The sequence below is a fragment of the Lutra lutra genome, chromosome 9, assembly GCF_902655055.1.
Source record: "Lutra lutra chromosome 9, mLutLut1.2, whole genome shotgun sequence".
In the NCBI taxonomy this organism is placed as follows: Eukaryota; Metazoa; Chordata; class Mammalia; order Carnivora; family Mustelidae; genus Lutra; species Lutra lutra.
In genome coordinates this window covers 19,910,238-19,934,901 of record NC_062286.1, presented here as the reverse complement: position 1 = coordinate 19,934,901, position 24,664 = coordinate 19,910,238, and the positions used below count along the sequence as shown (strand labels likewise).

Sequence of the window (24,664 nt, the reverse complement as noted above, 5' to 3'; positions counted from 1 at the left end):
CTTCCTAAAAGGAGGATAGCACAATCCTAATTTTTATATTATATGCACCCCTATAAGGTCACCCATAGGAATCATTGGCTTCCATTAAAATTTCAAAGATGTTTTCCTACTACTAAAAAGAAATATTCACCAACCCATAATAAAAGTACACTTTAGAATCCTAATTTTAATTTCAAAGGATTGTCCTGCCTTCATTGATGTTCAGTCTGTTAGCATTTAATTCTCTCATAAAACAACTGTAAGCACTTAGTCAAATGGACAATAAAACCGCATGGTGGGATACTCATAAATTAAGATACACCACACAGTAAATTTCCATTTCACAGCAAGTTCTTTCTACTGGTCAGTGAAATATAATGTACATTGTCTGGTTATCTGAAAAGTGATAATTTAAGGAAGCATACATAGGAAGTGTCACCATTGTTTATTAATTCATCAACACTAATCTTAAATCCTTTTTTGGGAGTAAGGCAGGGTAAAAAGTGATCATACATGTATTTAATAAGAAAATATTGGTTCCTAAATATCATGTTTAGGTATTTGGCGATGAGTAAGATTTAGTCCCAGTCACCAAGGAGTATCAGGGACCTTCTTAATAGTTTCTTTTTTTTTTTGTTTTCTAATGACATAATATAGACTGACACCCAGCTACCCATGGTCAGAACATATATCTTTTCCTTACACTTTTCCCCTGATTAATGTATTTAGGTGACCTCTGTCTCAAACTTATTTCATCTGGAAGTAGTTGCATGTTGGTGTTTCACTTTATAAATCATGTTCCCAATATTCTTCTGCTTCATTTTCCATTTTTCTAATATGTCTTTTAAAACATAGTCACCAGGTGAATTCTATAGTTTTGGATTTCAACCTCATTTGCGAGCAATGTTTAGAATATAAATTTTCATACAGGTAATTGCAGTGGTTATGGCCACCTAGCCAGACATCCCCCACGTGGCAGAATCTTGCATGTTTTTAGGTGACATACGCACCTCTAGATTGGCACTTTTTAGTTACGGTATTATGACTTCCTTTAAATTAGCTGTGCCAGTTGCCATCAGTCAGTGTAAACTGACCTCAACTGACTGACTGGTAGCAAGAAGTTCCAGGACCTTGTATCTGACCTGTTACTGTGTTGACCGAGCCTTCAAGGCTTTATCTGAGTAACTTCCAGTGAGTTGGAATACTGTAACACCATCCTAAGCAACCCTTTATCAAAGCCTGCTCCCTTCTAATCCCAGGGCACAGCAGAGGCCTCTGACTCCGGGAAAGGCTGCCCTGTGTGCCCCTCCCATCCTAACCTGGCACATGGCTTCTGCAGCTTATCATGATGTCATGTCTTTGGACAAGCTGTCCATAGCAGAGTCACCAGATGTGCAAACATGAAACATTACTTTCTGAGATTTCCTTATTCTCTTGAGCCAAAGCAGTGTTACCTCCAATACTAAATCTGGAAAAAAACAGTGAAAATAGGGAGGTGTCTTAGAAACAGTTCTGAGAACCTTCATCCTGGTCTTCTGACCTCAGCTGCAATTTCAGCCCATCAGCATTGCCTCATCCCGCCCCCGCATTTCAGTGTCCATGTCAACACTGAGTGCCAGGAATACAAACACATTTTACATTGTTTAATAACTCTTCCTATGGCTGTCTGCCTTGCCTAGTGAATGGAAGAAAAGTGTTCTGCCTCACAGGGAAGCCTGGCCAGGAAGGGAGATATCCTCCCAACTGCAGAATTCCAGTCCCTTCTAACCAGAGCCGAGCATACCAGATACAGTAGCTAAAAGGTACTGACTTTGTAAGGCTAACTCAGCTCACGCTCAGGGCCCCTCTTTGCTTGGGATCCTGTGAGTATAAGTATGGTCAGGCAGCTAGCAGCTGGCTCTGATTACCAAGAACATCGTCTTGTGCTGACTTGGAGTCTCCTTAAGAGAGTTCTTGGTGCCCGTTTAATTCCTAGTCCCTGTCTCTCCCTTGCAGGAACAAAATTTTTTTTTTCCCCAAATTTTTTGCCTTCTCTTTCCTTTTTGTAATTGATGGGACCCTCTGAAGTCATTCTCACCATGGCCCCCAGATCTGCAGACTCTGTGGAAGCAGAAGCTCTCGTCCATCCCTAAGACTTCCCACATACATGTTCAGCGAAGACAGCCCGCACGGATGGCTCCGATTTAAATAGAACCATAGCAACAGCTTTTAGACTTGCGCACTTGGGGCAAAGAGCAGAAGCTCCCTGACCACAGTTACCCATGATGAGCACAGGAAGAAGCAGCAAAAAGACCCGTTAAAAGACAGAGTAGCTGAAGAGCCGAGGACTGAGGAAAGAGAAACTTGGAAGTGTTTATCTAGTCTTTGTTTGGCTTCTTTCTAGTGGTGCATGCGGATAGCTCAGAGTTGACGAGTACCCACTCTGCCCACCATCACTGGAAGGCTCTGAAAGAGAGGCCACACCTTAGCTTCATGTTTCCAGTGCTTTATGTCTCTAAGAAGTACTAAAGGAACCTGTGTTGAGTCAGTGAAAAACTGAGGTCAAGAGTTCTTTTTTCAGAAGCCTCTCGGGGCCCTGAAGCAGTTTCCAGTTTATTGGAGGAATGGGGAAGTATGTGTGTCCTTGGGGGAAAAAAAACCCACAAAGAAGCCCAAAAGCAAATGGAGAGAAGGGGACTAAATAAGAGAATCTGTGGTCAAGTGAAATTGCTAGTTTGGGGGAAGTTTTTAGACCCGTGGCTCTCAATCTGACAGGCGTCTGAATCAGCTGACAGGCTCTGAAATGTGTTGCTGTTCCCCACCCACCCCAAGAGTTTGGATTCAGGGGGTCTTGGCTGGCACCCCAAATTTGCATCTCTGACCAGTCTCCAGGTGCGGCTGCTGCTTTGAGCACTGCCGGTCTAGAGAAATAGAGCTAACACATTTGAATATGGGGGATGGTGAAATGGACTGATTATTGGAGTGGAGGCCTCGTTGAACTACTTCTTTCAGTTTACCCTAAACAGCTGGGTGACCTCAGGCAAGTCAAGCTCCCTAGGTCTTTTTGGTCTGTAAATGAGGAAGTTGAATTAGATGGTTTCCCAGCGCTAGAAGCTAGCACTGAATGAACCGGGTAGGGTAGAGACCTGCGGTTCACTCTGTCCGGCTGATAGTTCCCTGGTGGCGGTCAGGGCCTTTGGCCTCTGAGCCCAGGGGGCTGGCCTGCTGGATTCTTCTATTGTTTCTTCCAAATGTTTGTGGTGATAGGCATTAATCTCTTTCCTTTTTCCCTCTTCCTTTTCTTCATCTTCAACATCTCTAGGAGGAAGAGCAAAAGCAGGCAGTAAGTGAACTTGGGAATTCTCGCTCCTTTTGCATGGTCTTTTTTCCTTCACATAACTGTTACATACCTTTTCCTGTGCTCCCTGCTCAAGTTCATCTCTGCAGAGTTAGTTATGTGTAAAACCCACAGCAGCTCTCTCTGTGGTGGTGTAAAATGGCCTGAAAGTCCACATCATGTTTACCTAGTAGAGCATGTTCCTACTTCAAACCAGAGCTTGTTGAATTTTTTTTTGAAAGTACACATCTGTTGTGTTTAGTTCAATATGCATGATTAGCCAGGCTACGACTGCATTTTCCTGCTTTTGCATTCTCTGCTGCTTCATGTCTAGAGTGACTTTTATTGCTCGAAACAACTTTCGGGGCTGTGGGGGTGACCTCAGGTCTCGATGCTATGTCATGAATGATTGTGCATGGCAATGTGTAGTTTTTGTGATGACGCCAAACATCCTGTAGTCTCGAACAGGCTTCTGGACGCTACAGCTCCAGTAGCCTTTATAACAAAGTTACCAGTGAAAACTAAGTGACTGGTTATGACCTAAGCGATTTCCTGTTCAGAGTCGGCTCCAGGAGGAGCTCTGGTTTTTGAGCTGCATGGCCATTGCATGGTGTTTAGGGAAGTTTTATGTTTGTTTCCATTTTTCCAGATAGACTTTAACCCCCAAGAAAATCAATAGGGAGTCTATGCACAATAGTATACTGTATATGTGTGTCAATGTCTATCCACAATAGTATACTGTATATGTATGTAACATTGGAAGGTTTTTCAAAGCATACTTTTTTTTTTTTTTTTACACAAGGTAAAGCTGATTATTAATTCACCTCAGGGCTTTAATGTTAAGAGAGAGAAATAGGAAATGTTTAATTCAAAAAATTTACTCATTTCTTTTTAAAAAAACAAACTGATCCTTGTTTTAGATTAAGAATTGGAATATATAACATTGTATTTTTTATTTTTGGTTAGGACAATGAAATAATAAAGGGAAGAAGAAAGGAAGGAAGAGATCAAATGAAGGGAGGCAAGAAAGGAGCAAGGGAGAGACAGACTGTCAGAAAGAGGGAACAAAGACAGATTATGGGATTAAGCTAGGCAGACAACCCAGAAATCTCAGTGGCTTTACTGTAACAAAAGTTTCATCTTGTTTTTTTTGTTTTCCTCATTCGCACATAGTTCATTGCTCTGATCTTATGACACTTCCTCAGTAGGTATATTCACATGCGCAAAGCAGGAGAAGAACAGGGTGGAAAGTCAAGCCCAGTCATTAAATGCTTCTTCCAGGAAGTGACACACATCATTTCCACTCTGTTTTATTGGCCAAAGCAAGTCACATGACCACACTTGACTTCCGGGAACATGGAAGTATAATCCTCCAGTTGGCTTGGAAGCTGCAGAAAAGCAGATGCTGGTAACGCCTACCACGAGTAGGAGGATGGATGAGCTTGTGTTGAGGGAAGGAAAGAACATCTCCCCTTCCTTCTCCCTGCTCCCCATCTCCCTGACAGCCTCATCTCCCTGCTGCCGGTCCAGGGCGCCACCTCACCTGTTGCTGCTGCCAGCCAGTGTTCTTCCTCTTCTCTTCCCTCTCCTACACCCCGGAAGATGCACATCACAGCTAAAACCGCTTGCTGGGAACTTACTACGCCAGCAGTCTTTCCAGACCAGCATCTCCTCATCCCTCTCTGAACGTGCCAGCTCAGACCAAAGTACCTTGCACCTTACCTGCAAACTCTCAGAAGAGGGCAGACATTATGAGTATCTGTTTTAATGGTAGCAGTAGAGCTTCCAGGAGACATTTCCTTTTTTAAGAATATTATGGATTGCCGTGTAATCCAAGAACCAGATATGGCCTCTTCTGGGATTTTGTTTCTCAGGTCAATTTAAAGCTGACCTTGGGGCACCTGGCTGGCTCAGTTGGTAGAGTATGTGACTCTTGATCTTAGGGTCATGAGTTCGATCCCCATGTTGGGTCTAGAGAGGACTTAAAAAAATAAAAATATATTTAAAGAGCTGACCTTGAGCAAACAAGGGATTAAATAACATGCTCACTTCAGTGACCTGTGCTTCTGTCTGAGATCGTCATCCTCTTGAATTTGGAAAAATAAGAAGCTAGACCTGGACCGCTCAAGCTTGCCTCTAATACAGTTGTGTATATGTCTTGGGCTTTCTCCATGGTCGTGGTCCTGAGTTCATGACCTTGTCCTCATACTCGTAGGACCACCCGTGGCATGAATTGGTACAAACTGTTTTTTTCCTCATCTTTCTCCACAATGGTGTAGGTAAGACATTCTGTTCTGTGGGTATAGGTTTAAATATCCTCTGTTTACGTCACAGGACCCACCCAAGGCTCAGCTCTGAGACTTAAATTTGAAATGAATCACTTTATATAATTCAACAACATTTTTAACACCTAGACATATAAAGCTTTAGAACTAGCGCCTCTGTTTTAGTCTCTCTCATTACTGAGTGAGGCAGAAAAAGGTCTTTAGCACAGAGCTAAGTTTTAACTTTCTTCCTTCCTGGGTTCTGGCTAGTATAGCTTAATTTCTTCCCTATCAAAATGTATTTCCCTATATGGGTAATAAAATAATCATGAGAGACTTGTACAATGAACTTACCAGACAGGCTTCCCCAGATTGGCTCCATAAGTCCATTATAGAGAACTTTTCATGTAATCACTTTGTTGCTTCTTTCCTCGTTAGGCATTATTTTGGCATTGGGGGGATCTGGGAGGAATGGGTAATGACGGTGACTTAGCCGCCCTCGTGCTGTGGGCCTGCCTCCAGCCTCAGCCACCTCTCCGGTGCCGTGAGTGGCACCAGTACCTCAGCTGATAATTCTTGTCTTTCCTCTCCCCTCCCTCCTTCCTTCCCTTCTCTTTTCTCAGTTCCGAGGGTTGTAATTAAGGGCAGAACTGCCTGGCTCTTTCAGATAAGACTTCACCGAGTGACTCTTCAACCCACGATATACCCTCCAGTTTAACAGGCTCAGGAATTAGATTGTATCAGTCAAGTCAGAGTTAATCAGGCCCAGGATAATCATCAGACTGTAATTAAAGGCCTTTGTCTGCCTTTCTCACTACTGCATCCCCAGTCGCTAGCCTAGTGCCCGCCACGCAGCAGATACGCAATAAATAGTTACTGACTGAAAACCAGTATTAACCGGACTTAGAAGATTTTTTTTTTAAGATTTTATTTATTTATTTGACAGAGAGAGAGAGAGAGATCACAAGTAGGCAGAGAGGCAGACAGAGAGAGGAGGAAGCAGGCTCCCTGCTGAGCAGAGAGCCCGATGCGGGGCTCGATCCCAGGACCCTGAGATCATGACCTGAGCTGAAGGCAGAGGCTTAACCCACTGAGCCACCCAGGTGCCCCCAGACTTAGAATATTTTGAGTTAGAAGGCAGTGTGAATTCATAAGCTCATTAACTATAAGGGACATAACTTCGAGTTATGCTTCGAGTACCTATTGCAGTCACTTTGCTCAAGGTACTGCTGTATAATACGTCGTCCCAATCAGGAGACTAAATTATGGCTCAGAAAAGCTCTAAAAAGGAATTTCAGGGTTGCCAAAAGAATAGGCACACCAGGCTAATGTCTTAGCATTATTATTAACTCTATTTTTATTTCTGTCTAAAGAACAGATACTGATTATGTAAAATTAAATCATCCTCTTTTTTAAATGCAGACAATCTATAAAATGTGGGTTATCTATAGTTATTTGTATCACTTGAAAATATTCTGAGCTTTGCTTAGTAAAAACCCAGGGCCCGCAGCCTGGCTGTAGGACTCAGCAGCATGATACAAAACAAAGGAGCTCCCTAGGGTAGCAGAAGACGGACGAGTAAGGCCAGGAACGGTGTTTACTCCTGTTGGTGCACTTGAGCTATGGGTTCCCCCAGTCCTTGTCTGGAGAGATTTCAGACGTATAAATTCATTCTAGTTACATCTCAGTGTTCCATTTTTCCCAGAGACTCCGTATACTATAAAATTTTACAGCTGGATTGCTAACACCAAATAAAATGAACTGTCCAAGACAAGGGGTAGAGTTTATTCATGAAAGATGTTTCCTTGAACATTTCTCTGAATTCTTCTATCGGAAGTCACTATCTTTTATATACAGATCAATATCAGCCTTAGAGACTCTAACTCTAGATAGTAACATATAAGGATAAGGGGCTCCCGGGGGGTGAGGGGGGTGGCCCTGATCTGCATTAGTAGTACGGTAATGGTCCAGAGGATTATAAATAGGACTCTGAAAATTCTGTAATTAGAGGAATCTTGGGGATTCTACTCTTAGAGCATTGCCACACTTGGAACCTCTCTTTTTACTTCAGTAAGTTGGGATGTCAAGTGGGATCTTGCCCCATGCCCTTTCTGATTTCCAGGATCAGACGAATAACCCACTACAACTGCACTAAAGAAAGCACGGTGTGGGCTGGCTCTTAGAAGCTGGCATCTCTGATCTGGCTGCCCTAGATATGCCTCAGAGGAAGGCCACTCAATATTTAGTGAGCCATGGTTGCTCTGTGAGGACTCTAACAAACCTCATGAATATTAACTTTGTAGGTTTAAGAGAAAGTACTTTTTAAAAAACTCTACCCAAAAACAAATGAAAACTTCCTTTGTCCATTAAAGAGATTATTGGTGAACCCCTTGATGTGCTTATGGACCATTTCCCCTCTTGTTTCACTTAACATTTGGACACAAACTCATTCGGACGTGATTCAGATTCACGTGCCTTTAAATCTTCTGGATTCTTGGACCCCACCGTACTCTGAAGTAGAAGCTGAGTCTACTTCTACCCCAAGGCACAGAATTGCCATTCATTTATTTATTCAGCAGTGTCTTACTACATATGTTCAAGGCAGTGAACTTGGCCTTTTGGAGGATCATGAGAGAAATCCTACAGAAATACCACCCTCAGAGAGTACAACATTATTTCACTGTTGGCATGATACCTTAAATACAGAAACACAAGCCAGGTCAGTGATACCCTGAACCACAGACACCACTGCTGTCCCCCTCAGTGCAAACTCCACAGATGTCTTTTGGTCAGTGTAGTGTCAGTGTAGTGTCCTACATGACTTTGCCACAGACCTTTAGCCTGGGTCCCAGTCCTAGTCTGCCTAGACTACCTGATGTGCTAACTGCACACAGATGGCCTTGTGAGAGTCCCCAGAGTGGGCTCATTCATCAGTCTTGGCTCCTGTACTCACTCTGGGAATCTGGTAGTTTGTTGTTTTATTTTTATTCAATTTTTTTTTCCAAAAAGAGGAAATATCATTACAATATTAAAAGTAAGTATTTGTATTTCACTCCCCCAAAACTCCTTGAGCACATACCAGGAGTTTAGTCTGAGGATATAGGCGGAAAGAACATCCCCAGTGTTTTCCATCCCCTCATCAACGACAGACTGAGAGATTTCCTGCTTTTTTATTTCCCTTCTGTACTATATTTCTGTCTTTTTCTCTCATGGCCAGAATGCATATAACATGTGAAAACTATCCTCCAAGGTCTCCAGGAAAATTCTCTACACATCAAGCTGGAGAAATTGTCCTCCCACTGGAAGACCATTGAATCCCTGGGACACGCTGTCTCACCCAGAATACTGGAATCTGAGTCTCGGGAAAGCATTGACAGAAAAGACAAAGTAGAAGATGACTTTTCTAGGTTCTGAGCCTGAGGACCTGGGAAAATGATGGGTACAGTGACTGAAGGAGTGAGAAGGGGAGATGATTTGGGGCAGGAAGGGGACTTTGACCTGATTTTGACCATACTGAGTTCCAAAGATTAGGCAGGCAGGCAGGCTTTTTGTCTGATCTGCTGTATATTTGGGATATGCAACTGGAATTTCAGTGGAAATACATACCTGGCATTGTAGATTTGGAGGTCTTCATTATAAAATTAGGACTGAAACCATAAACATGAGCCTTGGGGGAAAAATCGTAGTAGAGAAAAGGAAGAAAGAAGAGGTAGGAAGGGTAGGATTGTGGGTTCTTGTGAAAGCTCAGGAAGTTTCAAGAGGGAGAAGGTTAATAAGACAATAATATAAGGAAGCCTTTGGATTTGACAATCAGTAAGTTATCAGCAACCCTGAAAAAAAATGTTCAGTATAGACAGCTCTGAACGATAGGCTTTGTTTTGTCCAACCCCAGCCCCCTTTGGTTTCAACCAAAAGGGAGAAGGAACCAGATCTTTAATCTGCCATATTGAATTGTATGTGAGTGGGTTGCTCTTCTGAGTCATAGACGTTCTTGACAAAACCTCACTTCTCTTCTATCTGAACATGTACATTGTCTTTACAAGCCTGTTTCCTCATCTGTAAACTTCAACTTCACAACCCTTTGGTCCTTTCATCCCTGATACACGTCGGTATAGTGTGGAAAGGCTGTAAACCAGGAAGGGTCTAAGAAAACCAAGAGGATTCATTAAACTCGTGTCTCCTTTTGTGACTTTGAAACCCTCCGGCCTCCCTTTGTTGTCTGGCTTTCTTTCGGTAACCAGCTCCTCCCTCAGCGTTGTCTCATGCCAAACTTCTACCTCCCACTCTTCCGGGCGAAAGAAAGTATCCTAAGAAAACATCAGCTACTTCCATGAAGGCCTCTCCTTTGGCTTATCTCTGGGATTCTCAGGCTTCCGCAGGAGGATGGGAATCCCCAGTACTCTCTTTCTGTTAGACCTCACCCCAGCATCCTCTCTTGGTTCGGGATTGGATCGATGACCCTTCACTTTGAGAGACTCTACAGGCATTTCATCAAATCCCGATGCTGTACCTGTCTCTGGTGTCTTACAGGCTGATCTCAGACTGGTTTTGCTGGTCTGTGTTATCCATAATACCAAGGTAGGGAGCTTTCTGGCCTAGAGTCCTTAAGTGAGATGAACATCTGCTTAGGTCCAGCCAAAAGAAGTGTGATATAAAGGGTGCAGTAGACTTCTGCGCTCTCCTCCATTTGCTGCCAACCACTGGCAAGTGGAATCACTGGCATTTAGCCCTGTAGGATAGATGACTGGAAGCATTAAAAGAAAGGTGGTGGGGTGGGGAGAAGGAAGAAGGGATAAGGGAGGGAGCTAGAAGGAGGAAGCGTGAGAGAAAGAGAAGAAAATAAGAAAGGAAAGTAGAAGCATGTTTTATAAAATTAGAGGCAGTGTAGAGAGACAGTTAACTGCTGCTAACATGGTACCTTTAACAAGGATCTATGGGGCGCCTGGGTGGCTTTAAAGCCTCTGCCTTCGGCTCAGGTCATGATCCCAGGGTCCTGGGATGGAGCCTCACATCCCGCTCTTTGCTCAGCAGGGAGCCTGCTTCCTCCTCTCTCTCTCTCTCTCTTACTTGCCTCTCTGCCTACTTATTTGTGATCTCTGTCTGTCAAAAATAAATAAAATCTTTAAAAAATAATAATAATAACAAAGATCTGTACCAGCTCCCTACTGAACTATAACCCTCTCAGTACTGTTAGCTCTATCTTTCTTTTTTTTTTTTTATAAATCCTTCAGTACTTTTATTATTATGTGTTCTTACTAATTTAGATACACATAACACTCACTATGTATTCAGTGCTTTCACATTTCAAATTTCAACTCCTGTATTTAACCAGCTCGGACCTCTGGAAACCAAGAGAGAACCTGGGAGACTATGAAGCCTGTAGCTGGCCCACCCCGGGACACCTTCCAAAGGTGCAGAACATGTGAGAATTTACTCTTGGGCCCCTTTAAGGTCCCAAGCTAACCTGAGGCTATGGGTGACCTACACTTCCTTCCAAGCAGCCCGCCACCTGGGAAAAGACGACAATTTCACCCTCAGCCAGGTTCTCATCCTCAGCACCATGGAATTGTGGGCAAGATAACTGCTGGGGGCTGGGGTGGGGGTGGGGGGCGGTGGTGGGGGAAGGGCTGACCTATACATTGCAGGGTGTTTAGCAACACCCTTGACCTCCACCTACTACTAAATTCCAGCGGTAGCTCCTGTCCCCCCACCAAGCAGGTCCTAGCAGATGAAATTACTGCCAGTTAAGAAGCACTGCCCTGAGTCCAGAGAGCCTCGCTCTGTGACACCAGCCTGAGCCCCGAGGCATTCTCAGAATCCCTGAGTCTGAGGCTTAGATACTGACTGACCAGATGGTGGAGGACTTCCAGGCCATGTTCCCAGAAAATCTCTCCTCTGTCCATATTTCCTGCCAGTGCTCTGTGTCCACGCACCTTCTCCAGGCTTCTGCTCCTCTGCACGCTTGCTTTTTTACTCCAAAAGCCTGCGTCTGTCTCTCTTTCCAGTTCCTACCACCTTCCTTCATTCCAGTCTCCATCATCTGGCCTCTGGTCTTTTGGGAGAGCCTCCACATGGGGCTTCTTGTGTCCTGTCTCTGGCCGCTCAGCCCCTCCTTCATGTGCCAGAACCAGGTTCCTAGACACACACAGCACTGGCCATGCTGTGGTCTCTTCAGGAACCTTCCTTATTAGCTCCCTAGCTCCCTGTGCCACTGCCCCCAGCAGGGCTCAACAAGCATTTTTTTTTTTTTTTTTAAGATTTTTCTTTATTTATTCAACAGATCACAAGGAGGCAGAGAGGCAGGCAGAGAGATAGGGGGAAGCAGGCTCCCCGCTGTGCAGAGAGCCCGACACGGGGCTCGATCCCAGGACCCTGAGATCATGACCTGAGCCGAAGGCAGAGGCTTAACCCACTGAGTAAACCGAATCAGAGATATTATGTAGGTACTTATATAACCACTTAAAATGTAACTGTTTCAAAATGTAAAAACCATTCTTAGCTCGTGGACTGTAAAAAAGAGGTGGCGGTGAGCCGGATTTGGCCGTGGGCCGCGGTTTGCCCATCTCCGGCCTAGTAAATAAACTAGGCAACCATTTTTTAAGGCCCTGGATCATGGTGGCCCACACTCCTCTTTCCTACCATATGTCTTTGTGCTCCCTACATGCTAGCCACCCCCTCCTTTTCCCCCGCCTGCAGCCTCTTCTCCCAGCCCATCCCCCTGTAATCATGCCCTTTCCTCACCTGGATTGCCCTTCCCGAAACTTTTCTGCCGATTGAAATTATACCCCTCAAGATACTCTCAGATGCCACCTCTTCTGTGAAACCTTACCCCGTTGCAGAAGGTCAGAGTTACACTCTCTCGCTTCTGTGCTTGTCCTTTGGGCCTCCACTGAGGCACGGATCCCACCTTCCTTTGTATGCTAACTATGTACACGCCTCAACACCCCTGGGGGACTGTGAGCCTGCTGGGAGCAGAGACTTTGTCCCTTTGTAACCCCCCAGCACCTTCCAAAGTAGCACAATGGCAGGTAGGGGTCTACTGAGCTGGAGTATGAAGCATTTCATGTTTATCCACACCAGCCTGTAAAGATATTATCCATGGTGCATACGGAGAATATGAGGTGTGGAAAGGTTAAGTAAGTTACCCGAGATCACACTGCTAGTAAATGGCAAAGCTGGCGTCCAAACTAGGTCTACCTATAACTGTAGATCCCGGGCTTTAACCACTGTGCTATCTATGGCAGGGACCCAGCGAAGGATGGTGGTGTGAGTAGGGTGCCAGACCTCCCCACGCAAGTTTTGCATTCCTGAAAGTAACATTTACATTTGACTCATTGAATTTTAAAATATCACGGCTAGGTTCTGGGTACCTGCCTGATCACTGATTTAGCTGTCTGAATGAGGACCATTCTCTCCTGGCAGTCTATTCTCGTTTTGTTTCTAATCATGCGATCTCAGTGTTCGGTATTCATTTTATAGGGATTTCCCCCTCAATGGGGTCCCTGATCATTTCACCAAGAACTGACTTGAAAAGCCTGCGATGAGAGCTAATGGATACCATTTTCAAGTAGAGCTGGACAAACAAGGAGAAACAAACAGAAAGAGGGTAATCTGGTCTTAGAATTTATGAGCTTCCCTATCTGAAAGTTTAAATTTCAACTTCTTTTGATCTTGAGGTTTATGGTGAGTTTTAGTAGACTGTTCTTTGTCTCTGCAACTTGGTATGCATTCTTCCTTCTACTAAGAAAGATAGCTAGACACTTGCCCCTCACCACCACCACCCCCCGCCCCAAGCCTCAAGGAAAGCTTCGTCTTCTGCATAATTTAGTTTAACTTGACTAGGGACAGAATCATGAAGATCAAGAAATAACCTTCTTTTGCCCATTGTCAATCCAGAAGCTTCCAGTAGTGCTCCAGTTGCTCCTCCCTGTCTGCAGCAGCTGACCCTACGGCCACCAGAGCTAGGGACAGGCTCTCTGTAAGCCTGAGTTTCCCGGAGTGATGTGGGACAGAGGGACTTCGTGGCAGACATTTTGGTGGCTCCATCCTGTCCTTCCATACACACCTGTGTATGTTCATGGCATAATGGTGGGAAGAAAAGAGATCATAAAACTAGACAGCTCTTCTCTGTGGTGTTGAGAAGCAGAATTTACCTTTACAACCTATCGGCTTACAGGCAGCCTTTGCTAAGATGAGGTCTCCCGGCGTGTTCCGGAGCTGTTTCTGTCTCACCCCGAAGGGAGGCACGGCCGCTACTTTGCTCACTGCCTGGCGGCTGTCTTTCTCAGCTCCTGCACCTCCCCTGTCCTGTCTGCTCACTTCCATCCCTGGTGCCCGTGAGGCGGTGATTTCCAGGCCTGCGCAGGACGGGCAGCGCGGCCCGCTCTCTCCTCTCACTTCCACGCTGGATGAGGCGGCCGGATTTTCCAGCGGAGCCGCCACCAACACCAGTTCCAAATAGCGTGTGGGCTCTGGTTTACCTTTTCTTGAAGGAAAAAACCCATGTAAAGTTCATCCTTCATACATCCCATTTCTCTCCACCGTCAGGGCTGCCTCCCCTAAATTTCAGACTTACGTCTCCTTTCCCTCGGGTTTTTTTTTGGTTGTTTTTTGTTTGTTTGTTTGTTTGTTTTTGGTGTGTTTTGCTGTTGTTTTTCTGAGAGGGCCTCCAAAAATCGGCAGCAAAGAGGCCAGTTTGTTTAATTTAAATACACTGCAGCAAAATGAAGGTAATTGTCCACAAAGGCCATCTGCTACCTGGCAGGTATCCATGAATCAGAGAGAGAGAGAGAGAGATGGAGACTAAAGTGTCTCCTTCTGTTACCATGAGACTTTCAGGTCGGGCTGTGTGTGTGTGTCTGTGTGTGTGTGCGCACGCGTGTGCGTGCGCGCAGAGTATACAGTTGTCAACACTCCAGAGAGAGGGCAACAACTCCAAATCAGGCTTTTTGCCACAAGTCACTCGGGGCTTGATTACCCGGCTATAATGTGTACAAGGGAGATATGAAAAAATTCATACCTCTTTTTCTTTTTAAGATTTTATTTATTTATTTGACAGATAGAGATCACAAGTAGACAGAGAGGCAGGTGGGAGGCGGGAAGCAGGCTCCCCACCAAGCAGAGAGCCTGATGCGAGACTCGATCCCAGGACCCTGAGATCATGACCTGAGCCGAAGGCAGATGCTTAATCCACTGAGCCACCCAGGCGCCCCAAATTCATACCTCTTCCATGAAGAAGAAGAAGGGAAGGAGATAGTATTTATAGAGCCCCTACTGTGTGCCAAGCACCATGCTGGGGATGTCCAAGCACAGCTGAGCCTGGTGCACATCGTTCTCCTGCTGAAGGCAGTGGCTTTCTCCCTCTGCAGCCAGCTCGCTCTGCCACAGCCTGTGAGCTCCTGTCTCTGCTCACAGTGTCCTCACGTCACCTCCTTGGCATTCTCTGTACCTGCTTTGGCTCCAGTATGAGATTTGTGTCATAGACAAGAGACTAAGTCATAATCACTGTACTCTCCCTTCTCACATTTCTCACCTTTATTGGAAATTAATTATCCTGTTGAAGATTGTGGTTAGCTTTAGTTCTGAGGGGTCTCCCACTAATCCATGTTCCTTCTGGCCTCAGTGACAGTATGCTCTGCCTTGGATTCTCCTTGCAGTTTGAGACAATTAGAAGACCCAGGTACCAGTCTTAGCCTTTCTTCTCATTTATTTGGAACCCCGCGACCTCTCTAGGCCTCAGTCTCTTCAAATATAAAATGAGTGAGTGTTGGACTAAAAAATAAGGCTATTTTCTTGGAGTTATGAACGTTCTGAAATTATAAGCATAATTTCTGAGTCCCTTTCTTAGGATGTGATACCTCAGGTTTTCTCAGGTTCTCAGAGACTTTGCCAGTTTAGAAATTTAGAAGTGAAAAGCCAGCAGACCAGAGAGCGTGTCAGATTGTAACATTTCTCCAGGTCTGTATTTCCAGCAGAATTGTTTCCAACTACAAGGGATCTCAGTATTCAGAGAACCTGAGTTACAGGGCATTTATTGTGTTGAGTTATTGGTGACTGGCCTGTGCTGCGTTCTAGTCTTTGTTTTAGGTTATGTTACAACAAGATCCCACGGTCCTTGCGTGAGGAAGCCTTCAAACACCAAGTAGCATTTTGCACACCTTCCCTAGATTCCCCAGGCTAATTGCCCCTCTCCTGGCAGCTCCAACAGGTGGCATGAGATTGTTTCATACCTGCATTGGACAGCTTATCCCCATCCCCTGGAACCCCATGACTAGTTCCTCTGCCTTTACTGATTCCTGCGTGATTCTCAGGTTCCCCATAACCTCAAGGTTCCAATCGTGATGCTGCGCCCAGCCTCCTGCTGAGCCATTTATTTTAGATTGGGTTTTTGGGTGAGTGGAGTGCTTGGCATTCTTCATGCCGGGGCGCTGTCTGCCTGAATGTGAAACCCAATCTGTGCTTTTGAGACAAGGTGAAATTTCAGTGTAGTGCTCCAGCTTGATTTGGGGTGTATCTGGCCTGGACCCTAAACCTGGATCATCGGCGTCTGTGTCAGCATGCCTAGAGTGCTGCTCGACCCCTGTGCGCTCTCTGCCCTTCAGCCTGTGGCCATGTAACTAGGACAGCCCTATTGAAATTCTGTCTGTTTTGAGCGGGTCTCGTCCTCCTCACAGTCACTGACTCCCTGCACCCCCTCGCAGGCTTCGTTCGCGTGAGCCTAGGGCAGCATCTCTGGTACTGACTCCTCACATGAGAAGAGTAGGTTAGCTAGAGAACATGCCATCTGTGACCCTGAGACGGCAGCGCGATCGTGACCAAAGCAAAGCCATGATGACTTGACATTGCTGAGGTGAGGTAACTTGGCAAAAGTTACAGAATCATAGAATTTTAAATCTGAAAAATACTTCAGAGATCATCTACTTGATGCCACTTGGTTTATAAATGAGAAGAATGCACCCCAGAAAAATTAAAATGCATGTGCTGTACAGTCCAAAGGAGATCCCAGGTCTCCCGACGTCTAGGCCGTGCCCTGCTCGCTGAGCCACTCCTCCTCCTTCCGTGTCCGCCCCAAAGCAACGGAGAGAGCTAGGCCTCCATCTCTGAGCCCGCAGCTTTCCCTCCTCTTCTGGGTCGTTGAATTTGCCGTGAGGAGTCGTCTCCAGGGCTAGTGATTATTGGCAAAGCTGTGATTATTGTCCAACAGCAGGACAAGCTCTTTTGCTCGGGGACTTAGGCACATTCTCCGATCAGGTAAAATGTTTTTTGATTATATATCCTTGCCTCTGTTCTCACCCATAGTCCTCCTTCCTGGGTGTCTGGCCTTTCACGAGGGCCTCTGGGCTTGGTCTCCCATATTCCGAAACCTTCCCTCCCATTCTTTCTCGATCAAATGTCCTTCAGGTGGGACTGCCCCATGTATGAAGAAGAAAATCAGCCTGGGCATATGAGTCACCTGCTGTTGTACAACAACTTACCCCAAAACCTAGCGACTTTGTAGAACAAATATTTATTACCTCACAGCTTCTCTGGGTCTAGAGTCCAGGTGAGGATAAGCTAAGGGTCAGGGTCTCTTATAAGGCTACGGGCATCTCAAGGCTCAACAACTCACAGGGTTGTTGGCAGGATTCTCCAAGGGCTGCTGGACTGAGGGCCTCCGTGCCAGCTGGTGGCTGGAGGCTGCCTCCGTTCCCTGTCACGTGGGCCTCTCCTCAGGGCAGCTCACAAGGTGGCAGCTGACTTCGTTAGACTGAACAAGCAGGAGGGAGAAGGAGAGTATGGGGCAAGATATAAGTCACAGTCTTCTAAAAGCTTATCACAGAAGTGACATCCCATTCACCTGACCCTGGAGCAGCAGTCACTGCGCCAAGCCAGTATTCAAGGAGAGGGGACTCCCCAGGAGTGTGACCGGGGGTGAGGGGGCAAGGTCATTGGAGGCCGTCTCAGAGGTCTGCCCGCCACATTTACTCATCTAGTTAAGTATCTCACACAAAGCTTCATCCATGACTGATAGATTTAGTGCTCCCTGGAGACTGTTGCCTGCTCTGGCTACGTTCCCACTTTCCATTACTGAAGAAAAAGGGTCAGAAATGTGATCCATCTCATTGTCATTTAACAAACGTTTATTAAGCATTTACATGTGCTAAGCACAATGGTAAGGAAGATAAAATTTGAGAGGCGAGGTTAATGCTGTTCAGAGTTCTGGGGAACATCGCAGGAAGACCTAATCTGACCCCAGAGGACAGGACAATGAAGCAAACGCCTGGGAGGCGCAGCAGGAGCTAGTCCGTGCTGGGGCGCAGAGCTTCTGGCAGAGAGGCCTTCAGGGAAGGGAGAGTGCAAGCCCTTCCATAGATTGAAGCAACTGTCGCCCGTCCTTTCACTTTCTGTCTAAACCAGCCAGCGGCAGTCACCGACATCCCTGTGCCATCGTATACCTCCTCCAAGAAAAACCCTAGTCTCCAGGCCTTCCTGAAGCCGTGGCCTTGGGTCTGAGTGTGTGCACATCAATTGGCCGTGATTTGTGCCTGCCTCAGGCCAGCTGTGACTTACTGGCTCACCAGGATGCCGCACTGGTGTTGCTCTGCCGGAGCCAGAATCCACAGAGGGCTCTGGACAGCTCCATCCCAGCATTGTTGTAATCCAACGTGGCCCTGAAGCCAAGGGCTGGTGCCTAACATCTGTAGGGGGAAATCGTGCCTTCCGGCGGTCTTCACCTTTCTCTTTCTCCTGCTCGGAATGGAGAAGCTTCTGGAGTCTGTTCTTCAGATTCCTTAGAAGGCACGTCCTGGGCGCCGATCCCAGGAAGAGGGCCTGATTATTTCGAAGCCGATGGTGGGCAGTAGGCTCATTTCCTGATCCTAGAGCTTCAGCCACATGTGGCTGACCACCCCAGGAATCCCTTTGGCCTCATCGCCCGCCACCATTTTCCTATCAAAATATTGCAGAGGTTCAGTTTCATGTTCTTAAAAATCAACCTAGTCATTCATCTTGGGTCCTAGGACTCTAACATTCATGCTTCAGGGAGCGGTGCCTGGCCCAGATCTCACTGAGTGAGTTTTATTGAATAGTTGCCACATACTTGATGTTGGGTCGGCCCTCTGCGGGGACGATAGACGACTGTCACCTAGTGAAATGAGTGTGAATTTCACAGGCTGCACGCTCAGGTAAGCCCAAAAGAAATCTTTAACAGGACTTCGTTTCCCTCTTGAGTGCTCACTGTCTGAGCTGGACACAGTCTGGGCATTTCCAGGCCAACCTGAAGCCACTCATCCCAGATTCGTATCCCTCTTCCTGCTCCTGAGATGGGTGCTATGCCTTGGGGGACTAGTGCTGTTGTCGTGGCATCAGGGGAAGAGTGTCTGTGGCTCCGACTTGATCTGTGCTGAAACAGTCATGTCCTTTGCTTGCGGCCAGGCCTGGTTCTCACAGGCAGCACTCCTCACCCTGCAACTGAGGCAGCTGAGTTCATAGGCTCCCTGAGAAGCCAAGGCACACACATGATCTCAGCGAGGCTCTCACTCCTCCGTGACTGAGAGACAACTTCAGGTTTGTTGCCTTTGCAGCTGGAAAACCATCAGCTGCTGGGGTCCATGGGGTCCTTCCTTGATGCTGTCCAAGCCACCCAGGCAATGAACTTGATTGATTCTGTGCCTCTTAGCTCTTGGTGGCCCAAGAAAGACCCTGGCTTTGCCAGTGTCCACCACGTCTAGATCTCCCGAACTGCTGGCTTTCCTACATAGCCAGGCCACTGCATGGACGTTCTTGCTTTCCTGAAGATTCTCCCTCCCAGCTTCATTATCTTGTTTGGATTGGGGCTGGAACTGCCGGATCTGACTGTTCAAAAACACTTTGCAAACCAGAGTGCGTGTTATACTTTATTATTTGCTCCTTCTTCACCCAAAATGGCCAGAAAAGCAAGGCATGGTGGCAGTTACAGGGTACAAGGTGGAGGTGTATTTTGGTTCCCCAAAATACAATGATTAATATGTGAAAATGTTCTCCAAACAAAACTGGATTCCTGAGATGCTGGAAAGAAAGATATAGACCCTGAAAAAAATAATGAATAACACATGTTCCTTAAGGACTGACAAAAAGTATTTCACAAGATAGAACATGTTTAATTATCAGTGGGAAATTGTTATAAAAGTTAAACAATAGCAAGAATAGCACAAAGAGGGGCGTCTGGGTGGCTCAGGGGGTTAAAGCCTCTGCCTTTGGCTCAGGTCATGATCCCAGGGTCCTGGGATCGAGCCCTGAGTCGGGCTCTCTGCTCAGCGGGGAGCCTGCTTCCTCCTCTCTCTCTCTCTCTTTCTCTCTCTCTCTCTCTCTGCCTGCCTCTCTGCCTACTTGTGATCTCTGCCTGTCAAATAAATAAATAAATAAATCTTTAAAAAAAAAAAAAAAAGAATAGCACAAGGATACATCACAGTCCTCCATTTTATGGATCAACCACATTCCGTCCATCGACTCACCAGTCAGTCAACTTTTGGTTTTTTTCCACTTTGGGCCTATTAGGCTGTAGCTCATGAGCATTGTGTACAGGTTTCGGTGGGCATATGTTTTCATTTTTCTTGGGCCCATTCCCAGGAGTGAGGTTGCTGGGTTATATGGTAGGTTTACGTTACCATTTTAAGAACCTGCCAAACTGTTCTCCAAAGTTAGCTGTGGCATTTTACAGTCCCGTCAGCAATGTATAAGAGTTTCGGTTTTCCCACGTCTGTTAGTCTTTTTGGTTGTCGCTGTTTCAGTAGGTAAGTGATATCTCATCATCATTTCAATTTTCATTTCTCTATTGGCTCCTCTTTTGAGCCTTTGTCATGTGATTATTGGCCCATTTGTACGTCATCTTCAGTGAATCATCTAGTCAATCTTTGCCTGTTTCACAGTTGGGTTATCTTCTTCTTATTCAGCTCTAAGAGTTCTTTATATGTTCTGGACACAAGTTTGTTTTTTGTTTGTTTATTCTCTCTCTTTTTTCCATTTCTGCTCTCTTGACCTACGAACTTGTAAGATATTTAAAGGGATATTGGGGTGACTTGATACACACACACGTGGTGAAAGGATTCTATCTAGGTAATTAATATATCCATCACCTCACATATTTATCTTTTTGTGTGTGTGAGAACACTGAAGTTTTACCTTCTTAGCCAATTTCAGCTAGACAGTAGTGTTACCAGCTATAGTTGACATGCTTTACATTACATCCTCCGACCTTATGTATCTTACAGCTGAAAGTCTGTACCCTTTTTCCAACCTTTTCCTATTTCCCCTGACCCTTGGCCCCAACTACTTTTCTACTCTGTTTCTATGAGTCTGACTCTTTTTGGCTTCCACGTATAAGTGAGACCATGCAATATTTGTCTTTCTCTGTCTGGCTTATTTTACTTAGTGTAATACCCTCAAGGTCCATCCATATTGTCGCAAACAACAGGACATTCTTTCTCATGGTTGGATAATATCCCATTGTACATATATGCCGCCTCTTGTTTGGCCATTTATCTGGGATGGACCCTTAGATTGTTTCCATATCTTAGCTACTGTGAATAGTGCTGCAGTGAACGTGGGAATGCAGATATTTCTTCTAGATCCTGTTTTCATTTTCTTTTAATCTTTTGAAGAACTTCTGTACTGTTTTCTGTAGTGACTGCCCCAGGTTACCTTCCCACCAGTAGTACACAGGGTTCCCTTTTCTGCATATCTTCACCAGTGTGTATCTCTTATCATTTTGATAACATCCTCACAGGTGTGAAGTGATATCTCATTGTGGTTTTGATTTATGTTTCCCTGATAATTCATGAATTTTGAGCATCTTTTCATACACATGTTGGCCATTTGTATAACTTTGGGGAAATGCCTGGTTCCTCTGTCCATTTTTTTTAAGATTTTATTTCTTTATTTGACAGAGAGATTGAGCACAAGCAGGGTGAGTGGGAGAGAGAGAAGCAGGCTCCTCAATGAACAGGGAGCCCAATGTGGGGCTCGATCCCAGGACCCTGGGATCATGATCTGAGCTGAAGGCAGATGCTTAACCTACTGAGCCACCCAAGCGCCCCTTCTCCATCCATTTTTTAAATTAGATTGGGGTTTTTTGTTGTATGTTTTTGCTATTGGGTTGTATGAATTCATTATATATTTTAGATGTTAACAACTTATTATAGGTGCTATTTTTTCCCATTTTGCAGGTTGCTTTTCATTTTGTTGATGGTTTCCTCGCTATACAGAAGCTTTTTACTTCTGATGTAGTCCCACTTGTTTATTTTTGGTTCCACTGCCTTTGCTTTTGGTGTCAAATTTTAAAAAATCATTACAAAGACCCACAATTTTATCAGATATAATTTATAAATATGTTTTTCCAGTCTATGACTTACCTTTTTATTTTTCTTAGTGGTATCTTTTTAATAACAGTTTTATTGAGATGTAGGTCACATACTATATACAATTCACCATTTTGAAGCCTAAAATACAGTTGTTTTTACTATATTCACAGAATTGTGCAGCAATCACCACAGTCAACTTTAGAACATTTCATCGCCCTCTGAAAGAATCCCATACCCACTAGCACTCACTCCTCATTTCTCCCAGACCCCTATCCCCAGGCAACCACTACTCTACTTTCTGTCTCTATGGATTTTCCTATTGTAGACATTTCATATAAATGTAATCAAATAATATTCGGTCTTTTGTAACTGGCTTATTTCACTTGGTATAATCTCTTCAGGTTTTGTCCATTTTGTAGCATGCATCTGTACTTCATTCCTTTATGTGCCAAATCCTATTTGGCTGACCCTTGGACAATGGTGGGGATGTGAGGGGTACTGACCTCCTGCACAGTCAGAAATCTGTCTATAACTCTTGACTCCCCCTAAACTTAATTACTAATAGCCTACTCTTGACCAGAAGCCTTACCCATAAAATAGTTAACACATATTTTGTGTTATATGTATTATATGTATTCTTACAATAAAGTGAGCCAGAGAAAAGAAAATGTTGAAGAAAATAATAAAGAAAATACATATACAGGGCTGGGCTGTATTTCTTTATAAAATCCACATTTAAGTGGACTGCAGTTCAAATCCATGTTGTTCAAGGGTCAACTGTATCGAGCATTTTTATTTAAATCATTCATCCGTTGATGGGCCCTTGGATTGTTTCCACTTTTCAACTGTTACAGGTAATGCTGCTATGAACACTTGTGTACAAATTTTTGTGTAGACCTATGTTTTCAGGTATGTACACGTAGAAGTGGAATTGCTGGGTCGAATAGCACTCCATGTTTAATCTTGCTGAGGAACTGCCGGATTGCTTTCTAAAGCAACAGGAATGCACCATTTTCTGTTCCTACCAGCAGCATGCAAGCACGCAAGGATGTTCCACATCCTTGTCAACACTTGTTATTATCTTTTTAATGTAGCCATCCGAGTGGGTGTGAAGTGGTGTTTCATTGTGGTTTTGATTTGCATCTCCCTGATGGTTCATGTTGTCAAGCATTTTTTTCATGTGCTTATTGGACATTTGTATGTCTTCTTTGGAGAAACATCTTTTCAGGCCCTTTATCCATTTTTATTAGGTTACTTATCCTTTTATTATTGAGTGTTAAGAGTTTTTTCCGTATTCTAGATACAAGCCCCTCATCTGATAGATGATTTGCAAAAATGTGCTCTCATTCTTTGAGTTGTCTTTTCACCTTCCTAAGGTGGCCTTTGAAAAAATTTTCAATTTTGATGAAATCCAGTTTATTTTCTTTTGTAGCTTGTACTTTATGTGTCATATCTAAAAAGCTGTCACCTAATCTTTTCTTCTAAGAGTTTTTATGGGTTAGTTCTTATATTTGGTATGTCCCTTTTGAGTTAGTTTTGGTATATAATGTGAGGTAAGGGTCAAAGTTCCTGTCATTTGTATCATGGGAAGATCTCAGAAAGTACGTTAAGTGATAAAAACAAATTACAAAATGATATGCATGGTATGATACCATTCATGTAAAATTTAAAAGCAAGAATATTATAGATTATTTGTAGTTATATATGTACACACAGGTAAAAAAAATTCACCCCAAAATATTTGATAATCACTGCCTCTGAAGGGGTGAGAGGAGGGACTGGGATTGGACAGAATTGGTGGTCAAAAGGGTCTTCACACTTATCTGCAATATTTTTAGGTTGACCTTGACAAAATATGAGCAATTATCAACGGGGGTGCTTTATTATGTTAGACTTTTTATCCTCCTATATATTTTAAAATTCTCAAAATATACATACATGTACTCCTGCAAATCAAAGTTAAGAGTCATGGAGAACAAATCATTTCTGGTGAGTGCAGTGCCCACACTGGCTGAAGCATTGAGGTAAGGCTTTGTGCAGATAAGCTGTCAGTACACTTGGGGCAGATACTGTTGTGTGGGGAGTTTCTGAACTAGAACCCCAAAAGATAAATCTCTTTGTTTAACTCATTTGCAAACTTTGGCTTATGTTTTCCCAGTTTCGTTTCCACAGAAAACCCATTGTACACCACACCCAGTTTCCCTTGCTCTGAACGGCAGTGGGGCCCAAATCTCAGGGAGCTCCCTTTAACTAGAATCTTTCAGTGTTATCCCATGACTCCAAGCTTTCTCCAAAACTGTAACAACCTTCACAAGGAAAGTTCAGTTTCCGCTAAACATGTGTCCCTTCTCACTTAGTCCTCATGGAATGCTCTGAAAGGCTTCACTGTGCGTTTGATAAGTGCAGTGACCTGGCCCCTGGGACGCAGCCTGTGGCCAAGCTCCTGACACATGCTTAGGCACATGGTTGCAGTGGTCTGGGGGCTGCAGGGGTGCAGAGTGTGCGTCATTGCCTGTGGAGGAGATGGGGTTATTCCCACATCTCCATGAGCTGTGTTGCTTGACACAAAGCTCTTACTCTTTTCATCATGTTTTTCTTCCATAAAATGGGTACCAAAATGTACGCCCTTTCTATTCACAAGTTGTTGTGAGGGTCAAATGAGATAATGTACATAAATGTGTTTGCAAAAAAAAAAAAAAAAGAAAAAAAGAAAGAAAGAAGGAAAAGGAAGATGTTTGTGTATCATTTCTCAACTGCGTGGCCTAACCCCCCTCGGATCCTGGACCTGC

At 44.6% G+C, this 24,664-nt stretch overlaps 1 protein-coding gene across 10 annotated transcripts in view; it reads left to right on the top strand.

Moving 5' to 3' along the window:
- The window catches only part of DTNB (dystrobrevin beta), a 238,112-nt gene that overhangs the window by 203,494 nt on the left and 9,954 nt on the right, over positions 1–24,664 (top strand). For 8 of the 10 annotated variants that reach the window (XR_007130044.1, XM_047745316.1, XM_047745315.1 and 5 more), the window contains one exon: positions 3,281–3,301. The exons of the other annotated variants lie outside the window; for them this stretch is intronic. Coding sequence is in view for 7 of the 8 variants with exons in the window: in XM_047745316.1 (XP_047601272.1) it covers positions 3,281–3,301 (21 nt within the window). In the remaining variant the exon portion in view is untranslated. The remainder of the gene's footprint in view (positions 1–3,280; positions 3,302–24,664) is intronic. 10 annotated transcript variants of the gene reach the window in all.